General features: G+C 36.5%; 1 protein-coding gene and 1 long non-coding RNA gene across 4 annotated transcripts in view; one reads left to right on the plus strand and one right to left on the minus strand.

Annotated features, from left to right (window-relative positions):
• Positions 1 to 352: 352 nt before the first annotated feature.
• On the minus strand, positions 353 to 7618 carry LOC129445097 (sodium/potassium-transporting ATPase subunit alpha-1). The gene is made up of 22 exons (XM_055206214.2): positions 7379 to 7618; positions 6977 to 7090; positions 5183 to 5242; positions 4884 to 5087; positions 4691 to 4804; positions 4476 to 4610; positions 4278 to 4395; positions 3906 to 4174; positions 3498 to 3806; positions 3284 to 3418; positions 3001 to 3193; positions 2716 to 2891; positions 2496 to 2632; positions 2227 to 2377; positions 1974 to 2142; positions 1745 to 1899; positions 1511 to 1634; positions 1223 to 1368; positions 969 to 1099; positions 759 to 860; positions 562 to 653; positions 353 to 466 (listed from the first exon to the last, which is right to left on the minus strand). Exons 1-22 carry the CDS (start codon positions 7601 to 7603, stop codon positions 438 to 440), a joined length of 3288 nt encoding a protein of 1095 aa, XP_055062189.2. The 5' UTR covers positions 7604 to 7618; the 3' UTR covers positions 353 to 437.
• A 6821-nt stretch (positions 7619 to 14439) lies between these two features.
• The window catches only part of LOC129445104 (uncharacterized), a 70156-nt gene continuing 65494 nt past the window's right edge, over positions 14440 to 19101 (plus strand). For all 3 annotated transcript variants that reach the window (XR_008644713.2, XR_008644711.2, XR_008644712.2), the window contains exon 1: positions 14440 to 14701. This is a non-coding gene — a long non-coding RNA (uncharacterized lncRNA). The remainder of the gene's footprint in view (positions 14702 to 19101) is intronic.

A 19101-nucleotide genomic window follows, 5' to 3' on the forward strand; every position in this document is an offset into this window, starting at 1 on the left:
TTACAGTACTTTTACAGTTGTTTTTGTACTCTCTTTCTTATTCCAAGTCATATTTGCAAAAATAAAGGCGGCAGCCAACAATTACTTTTTTTTCCTCATCACTGTTTATATTGTATATTTAAGTTAATATATCTAGTTTTAATATGTGTTTGTATCTCTACATAGACGGTGATGTTTGGTATAATTATATCTTATGGTTATATTTGATTCAACTTATGTTTAGTCATATCCTTCGCTTGATATGAATTTACATTGAATTACATTTTTTTTTACATTTAGGTACTGTAAATGGTTGCATTTAAACATTATTGTCTTTTGTCTTTAGTACACAAAAATATTCAAAAAACTCGACTCCACTTAATTGACATGTTTATTTGCATTTGCATACCACACAGAACATTTCCTTGCAAGATATTGCAAAGGAAAGTCTTTTCGTGTCAGTAATATGTTTCTTGTTCCACCCAGCCTGAAAAAAGCACAAATATAAGAGTTATGGACTTTACGTTTGTCCCACAATAATGGGGAAATGTATTGTGGTTTGTAAGCTGAATTTGTTATTACCTCCTGGATTCCGTCGTAGGAGGTATTTTCTAACTTCATCATAGATGAAGATGAGCAGTGAGTATGGGAAGGCACAGAACCACCACAATGGTCTAAATGAAAGAACACAAGTATTACAATCTTTTGCAAAGACATTATTGTTCAGCATATGACAATTTGAACGTTTTTTGATTAAAGAACTGAACATGTGCATCTACCTGATAGGATACATCCTGACAGCCACGTCCATGCCTGGGCAGTAAGACAGGAATGTTGCCATAGCACCTTCCTCGAAAAATGCAAAGATGAGGACTTTGTTTCTATGAAAGAGAACAAGGATACAAACAATTCAATTTGTGGTAAAGGTGTATCGAGCAGCCATGAGCTAAAACTGAATGACAAGGACACAAAATTATGTGATTCCGTACTTCATTCCTTGTTGTATGATGGAATTCCTTCTGGTCTTTACAATGATCAGGTCTCCCCACTGGACAACCACAATACTGACGAAGAAGGCTGTGTGGCATGTGAACTCGATAATTTTCCTGCTCTCAAAAGTCTAAATACACAAGTGAAAGTGATATCATTCATAACATTTATATCTACAATATATAACAACGTGTGGTATTTTCAAATATTTGCCATAATCTTTATCAGGTTTGGCCAGGGCTGAGACACACACCCATTGCTGGCCGTAACTATCTTCAAGGTCGCTGATGGATCTGTCTTCCCAGCCGACTCGAAGTCCTGGCAGATCACTGGGCCAGAATCCACTCTCAGCCATAACTACAATGTAGGTGAAGAACCCTGCAGCGGCTTGGATCATGCCTTAAAAGAAGTATGGTGGCAATAAAATGAACCTTTTGATTGTATACACTCATTAAATGCCATGCTAACAATTGATAAGACAATGGTGACGCTAATGTGCACTATTATAAAGAGATTTTTGGTAATATTAGTCTGCTCTTACCAATTTGACCATAGGCCATACTGATTAACCTCTGGTTCACCAGCCTGTCTGTCTGAGCATTTCTGGGTTGTCTCTTCATGATGTCATTTTCAGCATTTTCATAGGCCAATGAGATTGCAGGAATCTGTGGTAGAGTAACAACAAATCATAATTTTTTAATCATAAAAGATCAAATATTAAATGCATTTCAAAGTTTTATACATAAATGTTGCAAAAATGTTATCGTTTCCTTACCATGTCAGTGCCCAGGTCAATACAAAGAATGGTGACTGTGCCCAATGGAAGAGGAATACCAACAAGGACAAACATCAGGAAGGGTGACATCTCTGGGATCTTACTTGTCAGCGTGTAGGCAATTGACTTCTTCAAGTTGTCAAAGATCAGACGGCCTATAATCAAAGTTGCATGTTTGAGGAAGTTTCATTATTATTGATTGAGTTAAGACTTCAGGAACATTTTGTACCTTCTTCTACTCCAGTGACGATTGAGGCAAAGTTGTCGTCCAGCAGAATCATGTCAGCGGCCTGCTTGGATACATCAGATCCAGCAATACCCATAGCCACACCAATATCAGCCTTCTTCAGAGCAGGAGAGTCATTCACACCATCACCTGTTACAGCTACGATGGCACCCTGATAAAGACACAAAAACACTTAACATGTTATACTGACCTGGGTAAAGTCCTCTAGAATGCAATAATAACCATCTGATGGTACCTGTCGCTGACAACCTTCCACTATGATCAGTTTTTGTTGTGGAGAAGTTCTGGCAAACACGATTTCAGTGTGGTATTGGAGGATCTCATCCAGCACATGTTCAGACATGTGTTTTAATTCTCCACCATGAACCACACAAGCCTTAGCATCTCTGAAGAGGTATACTTTGTATTAGCAAACATCTAAAGTAAATTCGGTGCTTTTATTGTGTCTATAGATTTTGAAAATTAGAAAACATAGCGATGTTGTTTAAAATGGTTGAGATTTACCTTGGATTAACCTCCGCAATAGGGACGTTTAGCCGAGCTGCAATATCTTCCACAGTCTCATTGCCTTCAGAGATGATGCCAACACCCTTTGCAATAGCTTTAGCTGTAATCGGATGATCACCAGTAACCATGATAACCTGCAATAGAAGATTCATAATTTGATTCACTTCATACAGATTCATACAGATTCAAGTTGTGAATCCTGAATCAAGCCCAACACCTTGATTCCAGCACTTCTGCATTTGGCAACAGCATCTGGTACAGCGGCACGAGGAGGGTCAATCATGGACATGAGGCCAACAAAACACAGATTCTCAGTTGGGAAGTTCACATCATCAGAATCAAATGCAAACCCTTCAGGAAACTGGTCATCAGGGAGGCTAAAGTGGCAGAAACCTGTTAGAGAAAGAACCCAGAATTACTCATGTGTGTTACAACAAACTACAAGCAGGTTCTTCTGTTTTCAATGGATTGTTATAAGATAAAGTTCATTAGATGGATTTACCCAACACTCTTTCTCCAAGTCCTCCAAGTTCAACATAAGCATTTTGGAACGAATCTTTCATTTCATCATCCAGAGGTTGTTGTTTTCCTTCAATCAGAATAGTGGAGCATCGATCCAAGATTCTCTCAGGAGCTCCTTTCATCACCAGCAGGTGCTTAGGCTCTGAAGGATTGGGATTCTTGTGGATTGAGAGCTGAAGCAAAGCAGATTAGAATTTGTAAGCAAGACCAGTCAAATCTGTACAATGTGATCTCCAGAGATTACCTCAGCATATACAAAATACCTGATATTTGTTGGTGGAGTTGAAAGGGATCTCAGCAAGCTTTGTGTACTTGTCTCTCATTTCAGTGACTGAACCACAGCAAAGCTCAATACACTTCAGCAGAGCAGACTCTGATGCATCACCAGCTGTTTCTCGCTGAAAAAGAGATATTACATTTTTGCTCACATTATCAATACTAAGAGTGTCTTTAAAGGGTATATTATAGATTTCATACCCTAAGAATTGGCAGATGGCTCTGTTCGGCACGGAAGACAGCGCGGTTGCACAGTCCAGCGACACGTGCGAGAGCTGCCCATGTAGGAGAGGTTCTGTCAAACGAGGCTCCACTTTGGTTCTCTGTTGTGTCTGCTTCGTGAATCTGGTTGTCAAACCACATGTGAGCCACAGTCATTCTGTTCTGGGTTAAAGTTCCAGTCTTGTCAGAGCAGATGGTGGAGGTTGAGCCAAGAGTCTCCACAGCTTCAAGATTCTTCACCAGACAATTCTTCTTTGCCATACGTTTGGCGGTCAGAGTCAGACAAACCTACATGAGTAGACTCAAGCATTAAAGCAGAACAATTCTGTTGTACTGTTGATGTGACACAATATTAAACAACATTGTCTGAGAGTAATAGATTCTTACAGTTACAGTGGCAGGGAGACCCTCGGGTACATTAGCAACAATGATGCCAATAAGAAAAACGACTGCTTCCAACCACCCATATCCAAGCGTCAGGGACAGAATTAGGAAGGACACACCCAGGAACACAGCTACACCAGAGATAATGTGAATGAAGTGTTCAATCTCTCTAGCAATTGGTGTCTGTCCACCATCCAGGCTGGTGGCAAGCATGGCAATGCGACCCATAACGGTGTGGTCACCAGTGTTGATGACGACACCTCTGGCAGTACCTAGTATTAAATATTAATCAACATTCACGTCATTTATTTCACTCGTTTAGTCCACAGTTGCTATGAACTGTTTTCTGACATACTTCAGACATTTTTTTAATACCTTCAACACAGTTGGTGGAGAAGAACGCAATGTTTTTCGTCTCCAGTGGGTTGTCATGGGAGAAGTCAGGGTTTCGAGTCTGGGGCTCAGATTCACCAGTGAGGGAGGAGTTGTCCACCTGGAAATAAAAAAGGGTTTTATTAAAAGGTATTTTTTGGAAGATTCAGTGTTTGTCATTTAAAAAAAGTTTTGATATACCTTGCATCCTTGCGAGGAAATAATACGAACATCAGCTGGGATTCTGTCTCCACCTTTGACCTCCACCACATCTCCTACAACCACCTCCGAAGCGTTGATGACCTTTTTCTCTCCATCACGAATAACCAGCGCTTGCTACATGACCAGAATAAAATGATGTATCATCACTCAATTAGTGTACTGCACTTTAACACAGAGTACTTGCTGTGGTGTACCTGAGGGACAAGGTTCTTGAAAGATTCCATGATCCTGGAGCTCTTGGCCTCTTGATAGTACGAGAACCATCCATTGACTATGACAACAAAAGCAAGCACGACTCCAAGGTACAGCTACAAAGAAAGAATTATAAATTATGTACTTTTATTTTTTTAAAGAATTACTTACAAGTCAAAAAAATCTCTCTCATACATTGTCATGTGCTGGTTCTTCCTCTGAGGCAGCCTGGATTCCGTAAGCCATGAAGCAAAGAAAAGCACCAAACCACAGCAGTGTCTGAAATCCACCAAAGAGCTGCCTGCAGAATTTCACCCAATTTGGAGTAGTAGGAGGTGGGGTCAAAGAATTGGGCCCATCACGAGCTAAGACCTCTTTTGCACGGGATGAAGTCAACCCCTGTGAAAAGGCATCAAAATGTTGTCAGTTTCAGAAGCCAGTTCCAGTTTAAATGTATAATGCATTATTGGAAATGTCACTAAAGCTCTACTCACCTTGTTCAGGTCAGTGTTGTGTTTGCGTTGTAGCTCTTCAAGTGTCAACTTATGATCATCCTACAGAAGAACAAAAACAGTCCTCAATCACATTTTGGACATCAATCATCATTATAATATGTAAGGAATAATTGATGACGGGCTGTTGAATTATTCGAACATAATGCACACCCAAGATGGTGATGTGGTGTGCATTATTTTCAGTTATACTACAAGTCTGCTGAATGCTTGAATCTGATTGGCTGTTGAACATTCTGAGCTGTGCAATTATTTTCTGGGAAACACGGCGAACGTAGTTCCAGGCAGCTCTCTTGACCGCATTACAGTTTCACATCACTTCTCATAGTTAACTGTAATAACGGACTAACAAAAACAACATGACAGACAATTTTCAGAGGCAATAACAGCGCTGTTTAGAGACGCACAGAGGTAGCCTCGCTCACACAATCTCTCGCTTACTCATCCTCTCTCTCTCTCTCTCTCTCTCTCTCTCTCTCTCTCTCTCTCTCTCTCTCTTTCTCTCTCTGTGTCTCTGTCGCTTTCGCTCTCTTTCTAATAACTTCATTAATAACTGCATCAAAATGCTATTAATGGCTCAAGCCTCCATTGCCAGCTTTAAAATTAATTGGCATCCCATGCCGGGGACCAGCATCTAAACCACTTAAGATCATGAAGATAACCATAATGGATTTACGCCGAGACCCATTTTCTTGATTTCAACCCAAAAGCTAGATCTTAAGATTTTAGAAACGTAGTTCCAGGCAGCTCTCTTGACCGCATTACAGTTTCATATCACTTCACATAGTTAACTGTAATAACGGACTAACAAAAACAACATGACAGATGATTTTCTGAGGCAATAATAGCGCTGTTTAGAGATGCACAGAGGTAGCCTCGTTCACACAATCTCTCGCTTACTCACTCTCTCTCTCTCTCTCTCTCTCTCTCTCTCTCTGTTTCTTTCTCTCTCTGTGTTTCTGTCGGTTTTGCACTCTTTCTAATAACTTCATTAATAACTGCATCAAAATGCTATAAAATTACGTTTTGGAACAAGCAAAAGAGCCGTTTGATGAGACGCGGAAGAAATAGTCCTACTCACAATAGCGATTTAAGTATAAAAAAAACGGATGAATCCCTTTAAATATATCATGTGATCATGTCTTGAGGTGTGGTAACCGTAGTATAAGCGGAATAATTGACTTTGGCCGTTGAATTATTGAAAAATAATCCCACTTTGCATCATGGCCGCATCACCACCTCGGGTATGCATTATTTTTCTAAAAATTCAACGGCCCATCGTCAATTATCCCTTACATAATTCAAAGGACAATTATTAAAGTCAATTATTACACTTATACCACTGTTACCACAAACATCACTCTGATGGTTATTTTAAGACATTTGACAGGTCATGTGTGCATTTTACAGAAAAATAAACAACACCCGTGGATCATTTCTCAACCAATCAGAAAAAAATTCAACACCCCATGGTATAAATTTCTAAAATAATATTTTTGTGTGTAGAACTCAAGCAACACTTTTAAAACAGATGTGTTAAAAACAACACATTCTGTGTTAGTTTAGGGACAACACATTAAACTTGTTGTCCCTAACTAACACATCTCTGTGTAATTATTGGAACAACACATTTTATGTTATTTTTAACACAACTTGTGTTGTTCCTTTCATTTATTTTAACACGAAATAAAACATAAATGTGTTAAATGGCATGACACCAACTATGTGTAATAAATTAACACATCATGTAAATATATGCAAATAAAGATTTCATACCAGATCGACTTCTTTCTTGAGTTCATCCACATCCTTCTTGTTTCTTTTCGCCTTCTTGGGTTTTTTGGTTTCATTCTCTGACGTTGATGCCAGCTCGTATTTATCACTCCCCGTCTATCAAACATACAAAACAATGTATAACTTACGTAACTGATACTATACTTGATCCCAATAAAGACTAAATCAAATGAGATATCAAAAGATAAAATCTCTATTGAGGAATCCTGCATACACCAGCATGAATATTCAGGTTGGTTTATGCAGGTTTTTTCTCATAATCTGTTGAAGCTCAGATGGTGATGCTGGTCACTCAGCATAGTTGGTCAAGGTAAAATTAAAGTCCATGCCGGGGACCAGCATCTAAACCACTTGAGATCATGAAGATAACCATAATGCACTCACGCCGAGACCCATTTTCTTGATTTCAACTACAAATCTGGATCTTAAGATTTTGGAAACCCTCCTTCCTGTTAGGTTCCTTGGAGACCCAGGTCCCTGACTGTCAATCTCAGGTTCACAAAATTTATATTCTTTCATTTCACCTGTGTTTTGGGGAGGAGTTCTGCCATATTTTGGGAGGAGTTGTCCAGCTGTCATCTTTAACCTTTGATTGTAACCTTCATCCATACAGGTTATTTTTGACAGCGAGAAGAAGCACTCTTAATAGTGTGAAAATGGTTTTGATGTATCTTAGTAAGATATAAATGACTATCTATCTATCTATCTATCTATCTATCTATCTATCTATCTATCTATCTATCTATCTATCTATCTATCTATCTATCTATCTATCTATCTATCTATCTATCTATCTATCTATCTATCTATCTATCTATCTATCTATCTATCTATCTATCTATCTATCAAATATTAATTGTTTTTGTTTTGCTTTTTAAATCTCTAGAGGCTCCTTTTATACCATGTAAACATATGCAATATTCAAAACTTTTAAACATAAAACTAGAAATATCCCACACACTCGTGGAGGTGAGGAATGATTTTTAAAGCATCATCTGTACCTGTGCAGTATAGGACCGGAAACTGCCAGATCATTTCCACTAAAACACCGATGTATGTGAGGCTTTTTTCTATGAAATGCAAGATTTAAAATGATGATAAATTTCACCATTGTGGCCTTTTGGGCATTTGGAGGTGGAATGAACTGGAACTGAACAAACAGTCGACTTTGATAGATATCAGGCCGATATTTTATGGCTTCTTTGAAGCTGAATGCTTTATTTACATACTTCATTCTCCGCTGTAGGATAAAATTCTTCTCGGTCTTACAGACAATCAAATAACTCCACAGATGATCACTACTGTATGTTGATTATTAAATTATTAAATCTTATATGAATCATGTAAAAAACACAGATCAATATTATTTTGATTTACAACTATATATGATATATATATATATATATATATATATATATATATATATATATATATATATATATATATATATATATATATATATATATATATATATATATATATATATATATATATGCTGGTTTATATGGGATGCTGGTGATCACATCAGGTTCTTAACTAGCTTAACCAGCAAAGCTTTAATGATCAACCAGTTTCACAAGAAAGAACATGCTGATTGATAAGGGTTACCATCAATGGTTATACTGGTCCACCATCTAGACCAGTATCAAACCACTATTAACCTGTATGGAGATTTGTTGTCTACTCAGAAGTCTTGATAATCTTGCTCTCTTCAGTTGAATGCCACTTCTCCAGAAAGTGATTGATGTCTGTATACCATATGTGCTTTGCCAAAAAAATGGATGGAATAAAGTGATGGTGTATGGGGGCAGATTCAATCCTTAAGTCTTCTGAATGTCAGTGTGGGATGGACATTGTTATGTGTGTTATGTGTTATGTCAACTGTTTGCATTCTGTTTCCAGTCAACAAAGTCTCACAGATCTCATGTCCTTCACACTGTCTTAAAGGTTTTGTGCTTATTTAAATAATAATAATACACATCACGCAAACACGACTCAATTGAATTTATAGAATCAAAAGTTTGAACATTCAGGGTGAGAAGTCCTGCATAAACCAGCATGAACGTCTGTACTGGTCCAGGCTGATTTATGCTGGTTAGTCTGAGCTGGTGATGCTGGTCTACCCGCATGTCTGTCTGGTGAAGCGGGTCAATCAAAATAAACCACAACATGCATTTAAATGTTTAGTTTCTTATTAGGTGCTAAGCTTTTTTTGGACTAAGCAAAAAGTTTTGACTGGGTTGAATACATTTTTATTCAGTTTCATGAGTCCTTTAAACTTTCATCTCTTTCTTCAAGTTGTGTTTGCAGGTTTGCTTTGCCCCACAATTGTCGCTTGCAGCTATATTTGATTATTTGTGTTTGTTTGTTTCAAATAAAAGTCTGTGACTTATTAACCTGTGATATCATGATATGTGGTTTAGCTCGTCTGTCTAACCTGTTTAAAGACATTAGTCTCTATGAGTCAGTGTTATATTGAAGTAGGCGGTTCATGAAAAAGCAGAACAAACACTGTTATAGTACTCAGAATTGTATTTTTGGCATTGTCAGGAATACATGCATCTTTATTCTCAGAGTATGTCACAGAGATACATTTCTGATGATTAAATTCAACTAAGAAATGTTACTAATGTAGCGTGGGCAGACAAATCAATAGAGATATCTGTTTGTACGGTTCAGGTTACAATGCTGAAGCACTGCGTTACAAGTATAAAAGTTTGTGGGTTCGATCTCAGGCATGAAGATAAAATCTATACCTTGTAATGCAATGCTGTAAGTTGCTTTGGATAAAAGCGTCTGCCAAATGGATTAATGTAAATATAATTTATTTTTGTCATGCACAGGCAACTTAAGATCTGCATTTGAAAAATGTATAAAAATGGTCTTTATCAACTCTACACATACTGCATACTGAATTTGCATTGTTATTAAATGAAATTCAAACATCTATTCAGTGTCTTTATAGGATATGTGTACATATATCTATTTTTAAATGTATTGTTTTATAAGTATTTGTGTCAGGATCCTGTCAGAATCATGTCTTAAATTATTTCTAGTCTTTGTGACAGGGTCCTGGCAGTACCATGTTTTATGTGGGAGATGCGTGGTTTTAGTATTGGTTTATTCTGACCACGCATTTCCCGGGTCTCGTCACTTTTTCCCCAGTCCCTTACTTGTAATGATTTCCAGGTGTATGTCATTTATTTTGTCCCTTTTTAAAGTCCTTGTGCTTGATGTTCTTTGCTTGTGCATTTGTCTTTCGTGTGCTAAACGTATCCTGTCTAGTTTATTGTTATTTAGTAGTTTGTTTGTCTCATTCTAGTTTAGTCAGTGTTTTTGTTATCTTGTATTTATGATGTTTTGCCCCTCGTGGGTTTTGTTTTTCTGTTTTTGTCTCTTTATTAAAGTTATCAGTGTTTTTTGTTACATCCGTCTGCGCTTGGGTTCTTGTCTTGCCAACCTTGACAATCTGCTTAATAAATAATTTAAAATATATTGGAGCCGATTGTGTGACGTGGTGCAGATGCACTTCCGGCAACCTGAGTTTGAAACCCGGCTCAAGGCTCTTTACCGATCCCCTTCCACGCGATACTTTCCTGTTGTCTCTTTAAAATATACTGTCTATCAAACAAATGTCCCAAATTTAAAGTATAACCAGATGTAAAAGTATAGTGAAGACTTTACATTATTCAATTTGTGTATATGTTTAAAACATAAAATGAAGCACATTTCCAAATAATATTGCAGAATCTCAGTTGTGAAACGGTATCACAATGATGACATCAAACTGAACGTCTGCCTGTTGTGGTCATGACAATGACAAGCCAAAGAAGGACAAATGCAGTATTTAGAGAATAAACTGCTTTAAAGCAAAAGGTGTGTGTTGTGTTGTGTTTCTTTGTCTTATATCCTGTTTACACATGCCAGAAGTTTCCATCTTCTGAGAAAAGAGAGAGAGAGAGAGAGAGAGAGAGAGAGAGAGAGCACAGGACTGCGGCTGCTTTACGCGACTAAAACTCCAGAGAGAAATTCTGAGAAAAGTCTCTCCCTTCATTCATAACCCATGACTAAAACCTCTCGGACCAAACCCACTGCATCTGTCATAACTACTGGTGTAGGTCAGCACAGATATCTTTTCATCAGGATGAGGTATGATTCATATGTTTCATATATCAGCTGGTGAATAGCCAACAGTTTATGGGCTATAGCCAGGGCCTAAAATGAACGGTGTTAATCACAAGTTGACATTTTTATCAATTCAAGGCACAGCGCTAATAGGTGTTGTCGACTTCATGCCACTCTAAAAAAGATTTGGGTTGTTTTTAACACAGGCCTGGGTAACTATAGGACAGAACACATTTCTGGGTTAAAATGACCCAAATAATGGGTTGTTTTAAAATGGTTGATTAACAATAACCGAGCAGTTGTTTACAGGTTTGTAACAAACAAAGTTTTTCTTCCAGTGCAACGTGAATATAAATGCCTTAAAATATATTTCAAAATATAAAAAATGCAAAAATATATATGTGAAAAAAATGTATGTATTCATATTTCAAAATGCCATATGGGACTTGTTAGCATCTGATGTTTAAAGGTGGTATAAAGTTTTAAAAGTCACATGTCGGGGGATTATTGTTGTGTTTTATGTTGTAGAATAAAACATGAAAATATTTTGGGCTTGTGATCACCCAAGATCTGGTTTAAAGTGATAGTTCATCCATAAATGAAAATTCTGTCATCATTTTCTAATTCTAACCCTGTATGAATGTGAAATGATGGAAAGCACACAGCTAATTGTAACCACTGACTTCCATATTGTCATTTTTACCCTTTGAAGTGTGCTCATCACCGCCCCCTTTGCCCTCTTGATGCGGTCTGTGGCGAAGCCCGCACTGCAGCAGGCTTTGCGCACCTTACCAACCCAGAATTCCTTGCAAAAGAGCAATCAGACCAATCAGACGATGGAAGGGAGGAGTTTACAATAATGGGCAACTTCTCTTCATATTTCCATCGTGATGCTTGAGTCTGTCCCAAAATACGACTCTGGTGCACCCACGTGGACTCACATCAAGCGTCCCTAAAGCAGTGGTTCTTAAACTGGGGGCCGCGAGATGGTGCCAGGGGGGCCCCAGTTTTATGACATTTTATAAAATACATTCATTTATCATGAATTCTGTGTGATTAAACCTAATAAAAATAAACCTACTAACCAACAGCACTACTTTGTATAACTTAATATGTTTTGTTTAATTAAAAAGTACATTTTAGAACAGTTTTTGTCATAAATTTTCTTTGGGGGGCCGCAAAGAATGCACCGTACACAAGGGGGGCCGCACGCGGAAAAAATTTGAGAACCACTGCCCTAAAGTATGCACTACATGATGTCATCAAAGTGTGGACTCTGAGGAGGACCATAAGTCCGGAGTGTGCCATTTTTGGACAGGGCCAATGTAGGCGATGCCTGTCGTCGCCATCTTGGCCGCATGTCACTGTGCATCACTCGCGAATATCCGAAATTGGGTAAAGTGGCGAGACATGAGTGAAGTTCAGATGGCTGGTTGATGAAACTACGCCCACCTAGCTCAACTCTAGTGACAACAGTGGCAGTTCACCCATCACTCAAGTGGCCACGCCCTAATTATGCAGAACTTTAAGACTTGATATAATTGAAACAGATGAGTAACAAATAAACAACTTACAGTTGTCATGAAGGAAAAAATTAGCTTTATAGACCAAAAAAAAAATTGTGCCAGGCTGTAAACATAATTTTTATCTGCTGTAAAGTTGGGCATTTTAACATAGATGTCTATGGGAATTGAGTCTAATCAGCCTCTAGTGGCCTGTCGATGAATTGCAATTGCATTTAAAGTCACTTCCGTGTTGGCTTTATCAGAGATTGGAAGGTTGCCCCTCCTGGTAAGCACACAGTTGATGGTACACATTGAATTCCATCATATTTGTTTTTCCTATAAGTCAATGGATACAATCAGCTGTGTGCTTACCATCATTTATTAAAATATCTTCTTTTATGTTCATCAGAAAAAAGAAATTCATACAGGTTTAGAACAACATGAGGTTAGAAAACGATGACAGAATTTTCATTTTGGGGTGAACTATCTCTTTAAGGTGTTTAACCAAAACCTTATTAAAAAAACTTATTCATTTCGGAACGATGGCACTGGAAGTGAATGCTTACAAAAATATATCATCCCTATGGCACTCTTTAAAAAAAATATTTGCCTTACGTTGAATATGAATGTCTGCTCCTGTATAGTTCAGTGTTCAAGCATTGCATTAGCAGCACAAAAGGTCATGGGTTTTAACACCACACATACTGACACAAATGTGTATGTTGTAATGCACTGCAGGCCACCAAAAGTGAATAAAAAAATGATTTGTTGAGTCATCACATGTTTGTTTAAATTTCATTGTGTTTGATAACTAAATAATTAAAGTATGTGTTCTCTACAAAGCATTTCTCAAAACAAACTTTGCTTTAGTTTTTATTGAATGATTGGCCAGTGGATGTATGAAGTCAGTTCTCCTCACACAGGTGTCCTATCCGTGTAACCACAGGTGGAGATCATCACATTTACATGTTCACAATAACCTTCCATTTAACATTAACAAATTATCCAAATTCTTTTTGCCGTAATTGTCGTGAACGTGTCTGATGTGAACGTTCAAGGTCATTTGTGTAGAAATGAAGGCTTTTAGATGACTAATGTGATCTAACGTCATAACAATCAGAAAATCTGTCCTGGACACAGGATACTGTCATGCTTAGAGATTTTCATAGACGTAAAACAATAACTGTGACTAATGTATATAAAACAAATAACACAGACCACAAACCTAATTTCCTTCTACGTTATTATGACTATTTTCAGACCAAAGTAAATAATGTACTGATGCTCTTTCTGATTAAGATATTAAGACCTCAAACTCCTCATTTATTGAAAGTGATCATTTGTATTGAGAAGATATGCATTTACTGTACAGTTATAACAAGTACTGTGTGCAATATTCTGTTAAAACATGATGTCTAAATACAGAGCATGAAGCTATTGACTAAATTTGTTTGTTACTGGTGAAGCAGACAGAGATAAAACAGCAAAATATAAACTTTGTTTTAATTTATGGATTGGTTGCATGAAAGAATGACTTGATTTTAACGTTTTTTTGTGTGTGTTGCAATGTTTTTATTATCCACTAGGTGGCAAACTACTTAGAAAATAAATAATAGGCTTGTTCGACTTCATGCGGCGCCGCAAGAACCGACAGCCTGATGACGTCAAAATACCGCGAGAATGATTCAAGAAATCATTTTCGTCTCGCTCTCGCGATACTTTGACGTCATCCGGCTGTCGATTCTTGCGGCGCCTCATGAATTCGAACAAGGCTAAAGAAACTGCACCTGGGTCAGGTGGAATTACAAAAGAATCACGTGAACATGTGTTATGGGAAGGAGGTAACAGATCACTTTGGTAAAGGTTTATTTTATCATGTAGTTTCTTCGTTAAAGTCTAATGCATTTGTTTAACAGAAATATAAATATTGATGCTGAACACTCTTTGCTGGTTTAATACCACAAACAGTAGGATATACTTTTATTATCCTTCACATAATGTCTTAATGAAGACGTGTTTACATCATCTGCATTTGTCAATCATGGATTTCTAAACCAAATGTCCACAACAAATAAAGGTAAGAGAGTTATTTGACTAATAATTGATATGATTTTAAATTAAGCTTTGAAATGTGTTTTTATTGAGAATAACATTTACAAAACAACTGTGAGAGTCAGCACAGTAAACAAGTATAATAGTGTAAAAGTGTAATACAAATATTTACTGGGATCCTAAGATTTTATCACAGTGTTTTAAGCACATTAATGATTTTTTGTTTTTTAACATTTTCAAAGACAACAATGAACAACATAAACATTTAAATATTTTTGCTTATGTATATAATTTTTTGCCAGCAATATTAGTAAATTAAAAATGTTTTCAAGATCTTTGTAAACATTGTTTTCATAATACATAATAACATCCTTTAATGCAAAAACATATTTGACAAATCTTAAAACAAAGTCTGCCAATTCTAACCAAACATTTGGACAATTTTGCAATACAAAAACAAACGAGTCAGCATCTTCTTCTCACAGAAACTGAAAAGGAAACTGTAGGTTTGCATGAATTGTTCAAAAAGTTAAAGGATTACTATAAATATCAAACATATTTAAAATGGACATATTATGAGATTTTTTAAGATGTAAAATAAGTCTTAAGTGTCCCCAGAATGCCCAAGTTTTAGCTCAAAATAATGTTTAAAAATTTGTTATAGCATGTTAAAATTGCCACTTTGTTGGTGTGTGCAAATGAGCTGACGATAAAGCAAACACTGATCACCATAATAATTGTTTGATGAAATTGAAACTCAATTGTGCTGTCAATTATTTTCTCTCTGCTGTAAATAGCGGTCCCGTGGTTGGATAGTGCAGATTAAGGGGCGGTATTATTATAATAAGATCCCCTTCTGACATCACAAGGGGGAAGCAAATTTCAATGATCTATTTTTTCACATGCTTGCAGAGAATAGTTTACCAAAACTAAGTTACTGGGTTGATCTTTTTCACATTTTCTAGTTTGATAGAAGCACTGGGGACCCAATTATAGCACTTAAACATGGAAAAAGACAGATTTTCTCTCTATGACACTTTTAAAAGATGATTCATGTCCCTGTTAAACCAATTGCTTTAAAATAGAGATTTATTGTCATATTGCCATTATTCCAAATGAGAGAAGTGTGGGGGCTTTGAAATGTGTTGGCCCACATGTTGCATTTGACAAAACATTAATGTTTATTTGCTACCCTAATAACCTTATTGTTATGTCGTAATACATTTTGGAGCATTCAATGCTTAATAAATTATAATAATGCTTTTGTAAAATATGCAAAATGCTTCTTATCTAATCAAACTATTTTGACCAAAAACATTCCTATATAGAGTTTCTGTCATTCACTTTCATCATGAATCAGGCAGGTGGCGCTCTCTTCATACTGAACATATGATTTGTGATTTCATTTATTGCCATAAGGTGGAGCTGAAGGTTTTCTAATGTTCAGTAATGTGTTCAGTAGGTCAAAGCTCTGAGCTGGAATCAAACAATGCCAGAAAGTGAACAGATGAATATATATATAATTTTGGTTATGGTGCACTTGCCCAGATAATTCGTTTTTTTCATGTGCAAGTATCTTGATCCAGTTGGCGTTTTAACTGCTTTTATTAAAATGCTTGTATGCTTTTAAATAAGCATCTATTGTAAATAATCCTCTCTTGTGCTTAAAATGGCTGTGAAATTTCAGTTCACAAGTGGAGTTTGCGTGACTGTTGTCTAAGAGAGATTGTCATCTTAAAATAAACATGATACATTTATTTTTAACGCTCATTGTGGTTTTGCCTCCTGGAAAAATTGAAGACAAAAAGGCAATTGAAAAATATTTTCACTGAAAAAAAGCTAGTTTAGTTCCTTTTTTAGACTGTGTGCATCTTTGTTGTTCTCTATAAAGATGTGTGATGTGTTAAATCATGACAGCGGTGCAAAAATGAGCAAATTGTCTAAAATGTTTGGTTTGAATGCAAATAACATCATCATCATGCATGTTGAAATGAAACATGCAGATAATTATCTCATAGTAACAGTGAATATGATGTGATTTCTCTGTAATGCATTGACTTATGTTCTTATCAGATTATCATACAGCGCAGTACTCAGCCTTCCCTGATTCCCGTGGGACTAATGGTTTGACCGGCTCACGCTTGACTGATTATGTAACTAGTAGAAAGTTTCGGAATCTCTAAGAAGTGTTTCATTGTTTAGTCACATGAGTAGAGGTCAAAGGTCATTCACAGTAACATGACAGACAGTTAAGAGAAGGCGTAGTTAAATAATGAAGACGAATGAAGAATAAAGCCAACACTGTTCACAGTGGCCATCGTGTGCACGTGTCCGATAAGTCCACAAAACCATTGGGTGTCACATTTGTTATTTCAGGTTCCAGACAGGTGTTCATGGGCCCCTTTTTAGTCATTGTGTGCCCTTGATGCCCACTTTTCTTGAACTAGCACTTGAGCGATTTTTTTCCGACAATCAAGGAAGTGTTAAAGGTGCTAAAGTCCAAACTATTGTACAGAGAGAGAGACAGACCGGATAAGAAGTGTTGAGCTTTGATCTCATCTGATCTGATGAGCATTCATTTCAATCTCTATAGACTTTATCTGTAACATTTCACAATAATGCTCTATTCATTGTCATTAGTTAAGATAAATGTTACTTCATTTTCTAATGTTAGTTTAACTAATGTGAGATACAGGTAGACAAAAATACTTTGCATGGGTCAAAATTATAGATTTTTTTTAATGCCAAAAATCATTAGGAGATTAAGGAAAGATCAAAGACCATGAAGATATATTGTAAATTTCCTACCGTAAATATATAAAAAATGTCTTTATCATTAGTTTTTAAACCACGGTTTTGCTGCTAGTCTACATTTGAAGTGGATCAAAAAAGTTAATCAAAGTTGTCCTATGACATTTTCGTTTTAGGACAACTTTTTTGAAAAGTTTTGATCCACTTCAAATGTTGCCTAATGTAGTAATCAAACAACCCAAAAAAACTATAGTTACTACACTTTTACCACAATAAACATGGTTAATTTTCGTAAGGGTCACCTTGCTGACAGGAAGAATCTTTAGTTATTATCTTTAATTATTATCTTTAGGATTAGAGGCTTTTAAAAAATCCTCCTCAAGCTATTATTTCACACTAATTTAAGGGTTCAAAATGGTTAGTGTTGAGTTGAGGGTCATTTGGGGTTTCTTTGATTAAAACGTTGATCCAGGACATACAAAAAATGTTGATTCGCGATCACATCTTACTTAGTGAAATCACAGAGATCCCACAATGACAGAGGGGGCTTCGTCGAGGGGTGAGGGCTTAACTAGGGGACCCCCTCATAATCTTTGACATAATTCGAACTGGGGCTGGGTATTGATTCAGATAATCCAGATCGATTCAATTTCGATTCTCAGTTCGATTTACGGTTTTGATTCTCGGTTCGTTTTTTATACTCGATTCAACTCAATGAATATAGATTTAATACAAATACTATATTTATAAAAAAGAACAGTGAACATAAGTTAAGTGGGTAATTAATAAAAAGAAATTAATAGCCACAAATCTGTATATTAACTCTTTTATCGTACATACACTTGGGTACATTAAAACAGTACCCATCTCTAATTTTCAAATGCATACAATTATGTTAAATACAATACAATTTTGATGCAAGTCAGAACAGTCACATTCCTTGATCAAACAGGATCAGGTTATTTCATAAAAAAAATCGATTCGTGGCCTTTGAGAATCGATTTTACCACGTAAAAAAAAAAGATTAATCGAAAAATCGACTAACAAACCTTACATCTTCATCAAACTATTTCCATAAATTGACCCTAATGACTGCTTTTATGGTCCAGGGTCACAAATAGAAACTTATTGTAAATTGTTGCTACCGCATAGCTAACAACTGACAATAGATAACAATTACAGATAACAATTGACTGGTTTTTAGATCTTGATTGTGTCTCCTAAGCTGTTAATAGGCAACAATAAAATCTCTTCTGGTTGAATGAACACCTTTATCATAGTAATCTCATGATATACCGCCATTCAGGCTCGCTGACAGAGTCATTTATAATCAGAGATCAACGCCACTAACTCATATCAGCGTAACAGATGCCTGTGAAATGGAAAATCTTTACACATGGAAATGAAGTCGAATGACAGGTTTTGCTTTGACTCGGACAGGTTTGGTTAATCGGGGTCGGTGTGTTTGAAATTAGGGAACCCGGACACCCTCGTAAGACAAACCTTGTAAGACAAACCTTGTAAGACAAACCTTGGCATGTTGGGTCTGATTGTAATCCTTTAATCTTTTGAGCCAACATTTCAAAACCAACTATGGATTCCTCAAAGCCATATGGATGAAAATAAGATCTACAATATGATTCAAACAGACGTTCTTTGATTTACATGGCTAAA

The sequence above is a fragment of the Misgurnus anguillicaudatus genome, chromosome 3 (genome assembly GCF_027580225.2).
Source record: "Misgurnus anguillicaudatus chromosome 3, ASM2758022v2, whole genome shotgun sequence".
In the NCBI taxonomy this organism is placed as follows: domain Eukaryota; kingdom Metazoa; phylum Chordata; class Actinopteri; order Cypriniformes; family Cobitidae; genus Misgurnus; species Misgurnus anguillicaudatus.

What these genes read in the sequence shown, in the direction of transcription:
- LOC129445097 (XM_055206214.2), bottom strand. Translation starts at nt 7,603, where the DNA reads ATGGATGAAGGTTACAATCAAAGGTTAAAGATGACAGCTGGACAACTC. An exon ending in TCAAGAAAGAAGTCGATCTG is followed by an intron (nt 5,243 to 6,976) that starts GTATGAAATCTT and finishes GTTCTTCTGTAG; the next exon opens with GATGATCATAAGTTGACACT. An exon ending in AAGAACCAGCACATGACAAT is followed by an intron (nt 4,805 to 4,883) that starts GTATGAGAGAGA and finishes CTTTCTTTGTAG; the next exon opens with CTGTACCTTGGAGTCGTGCT.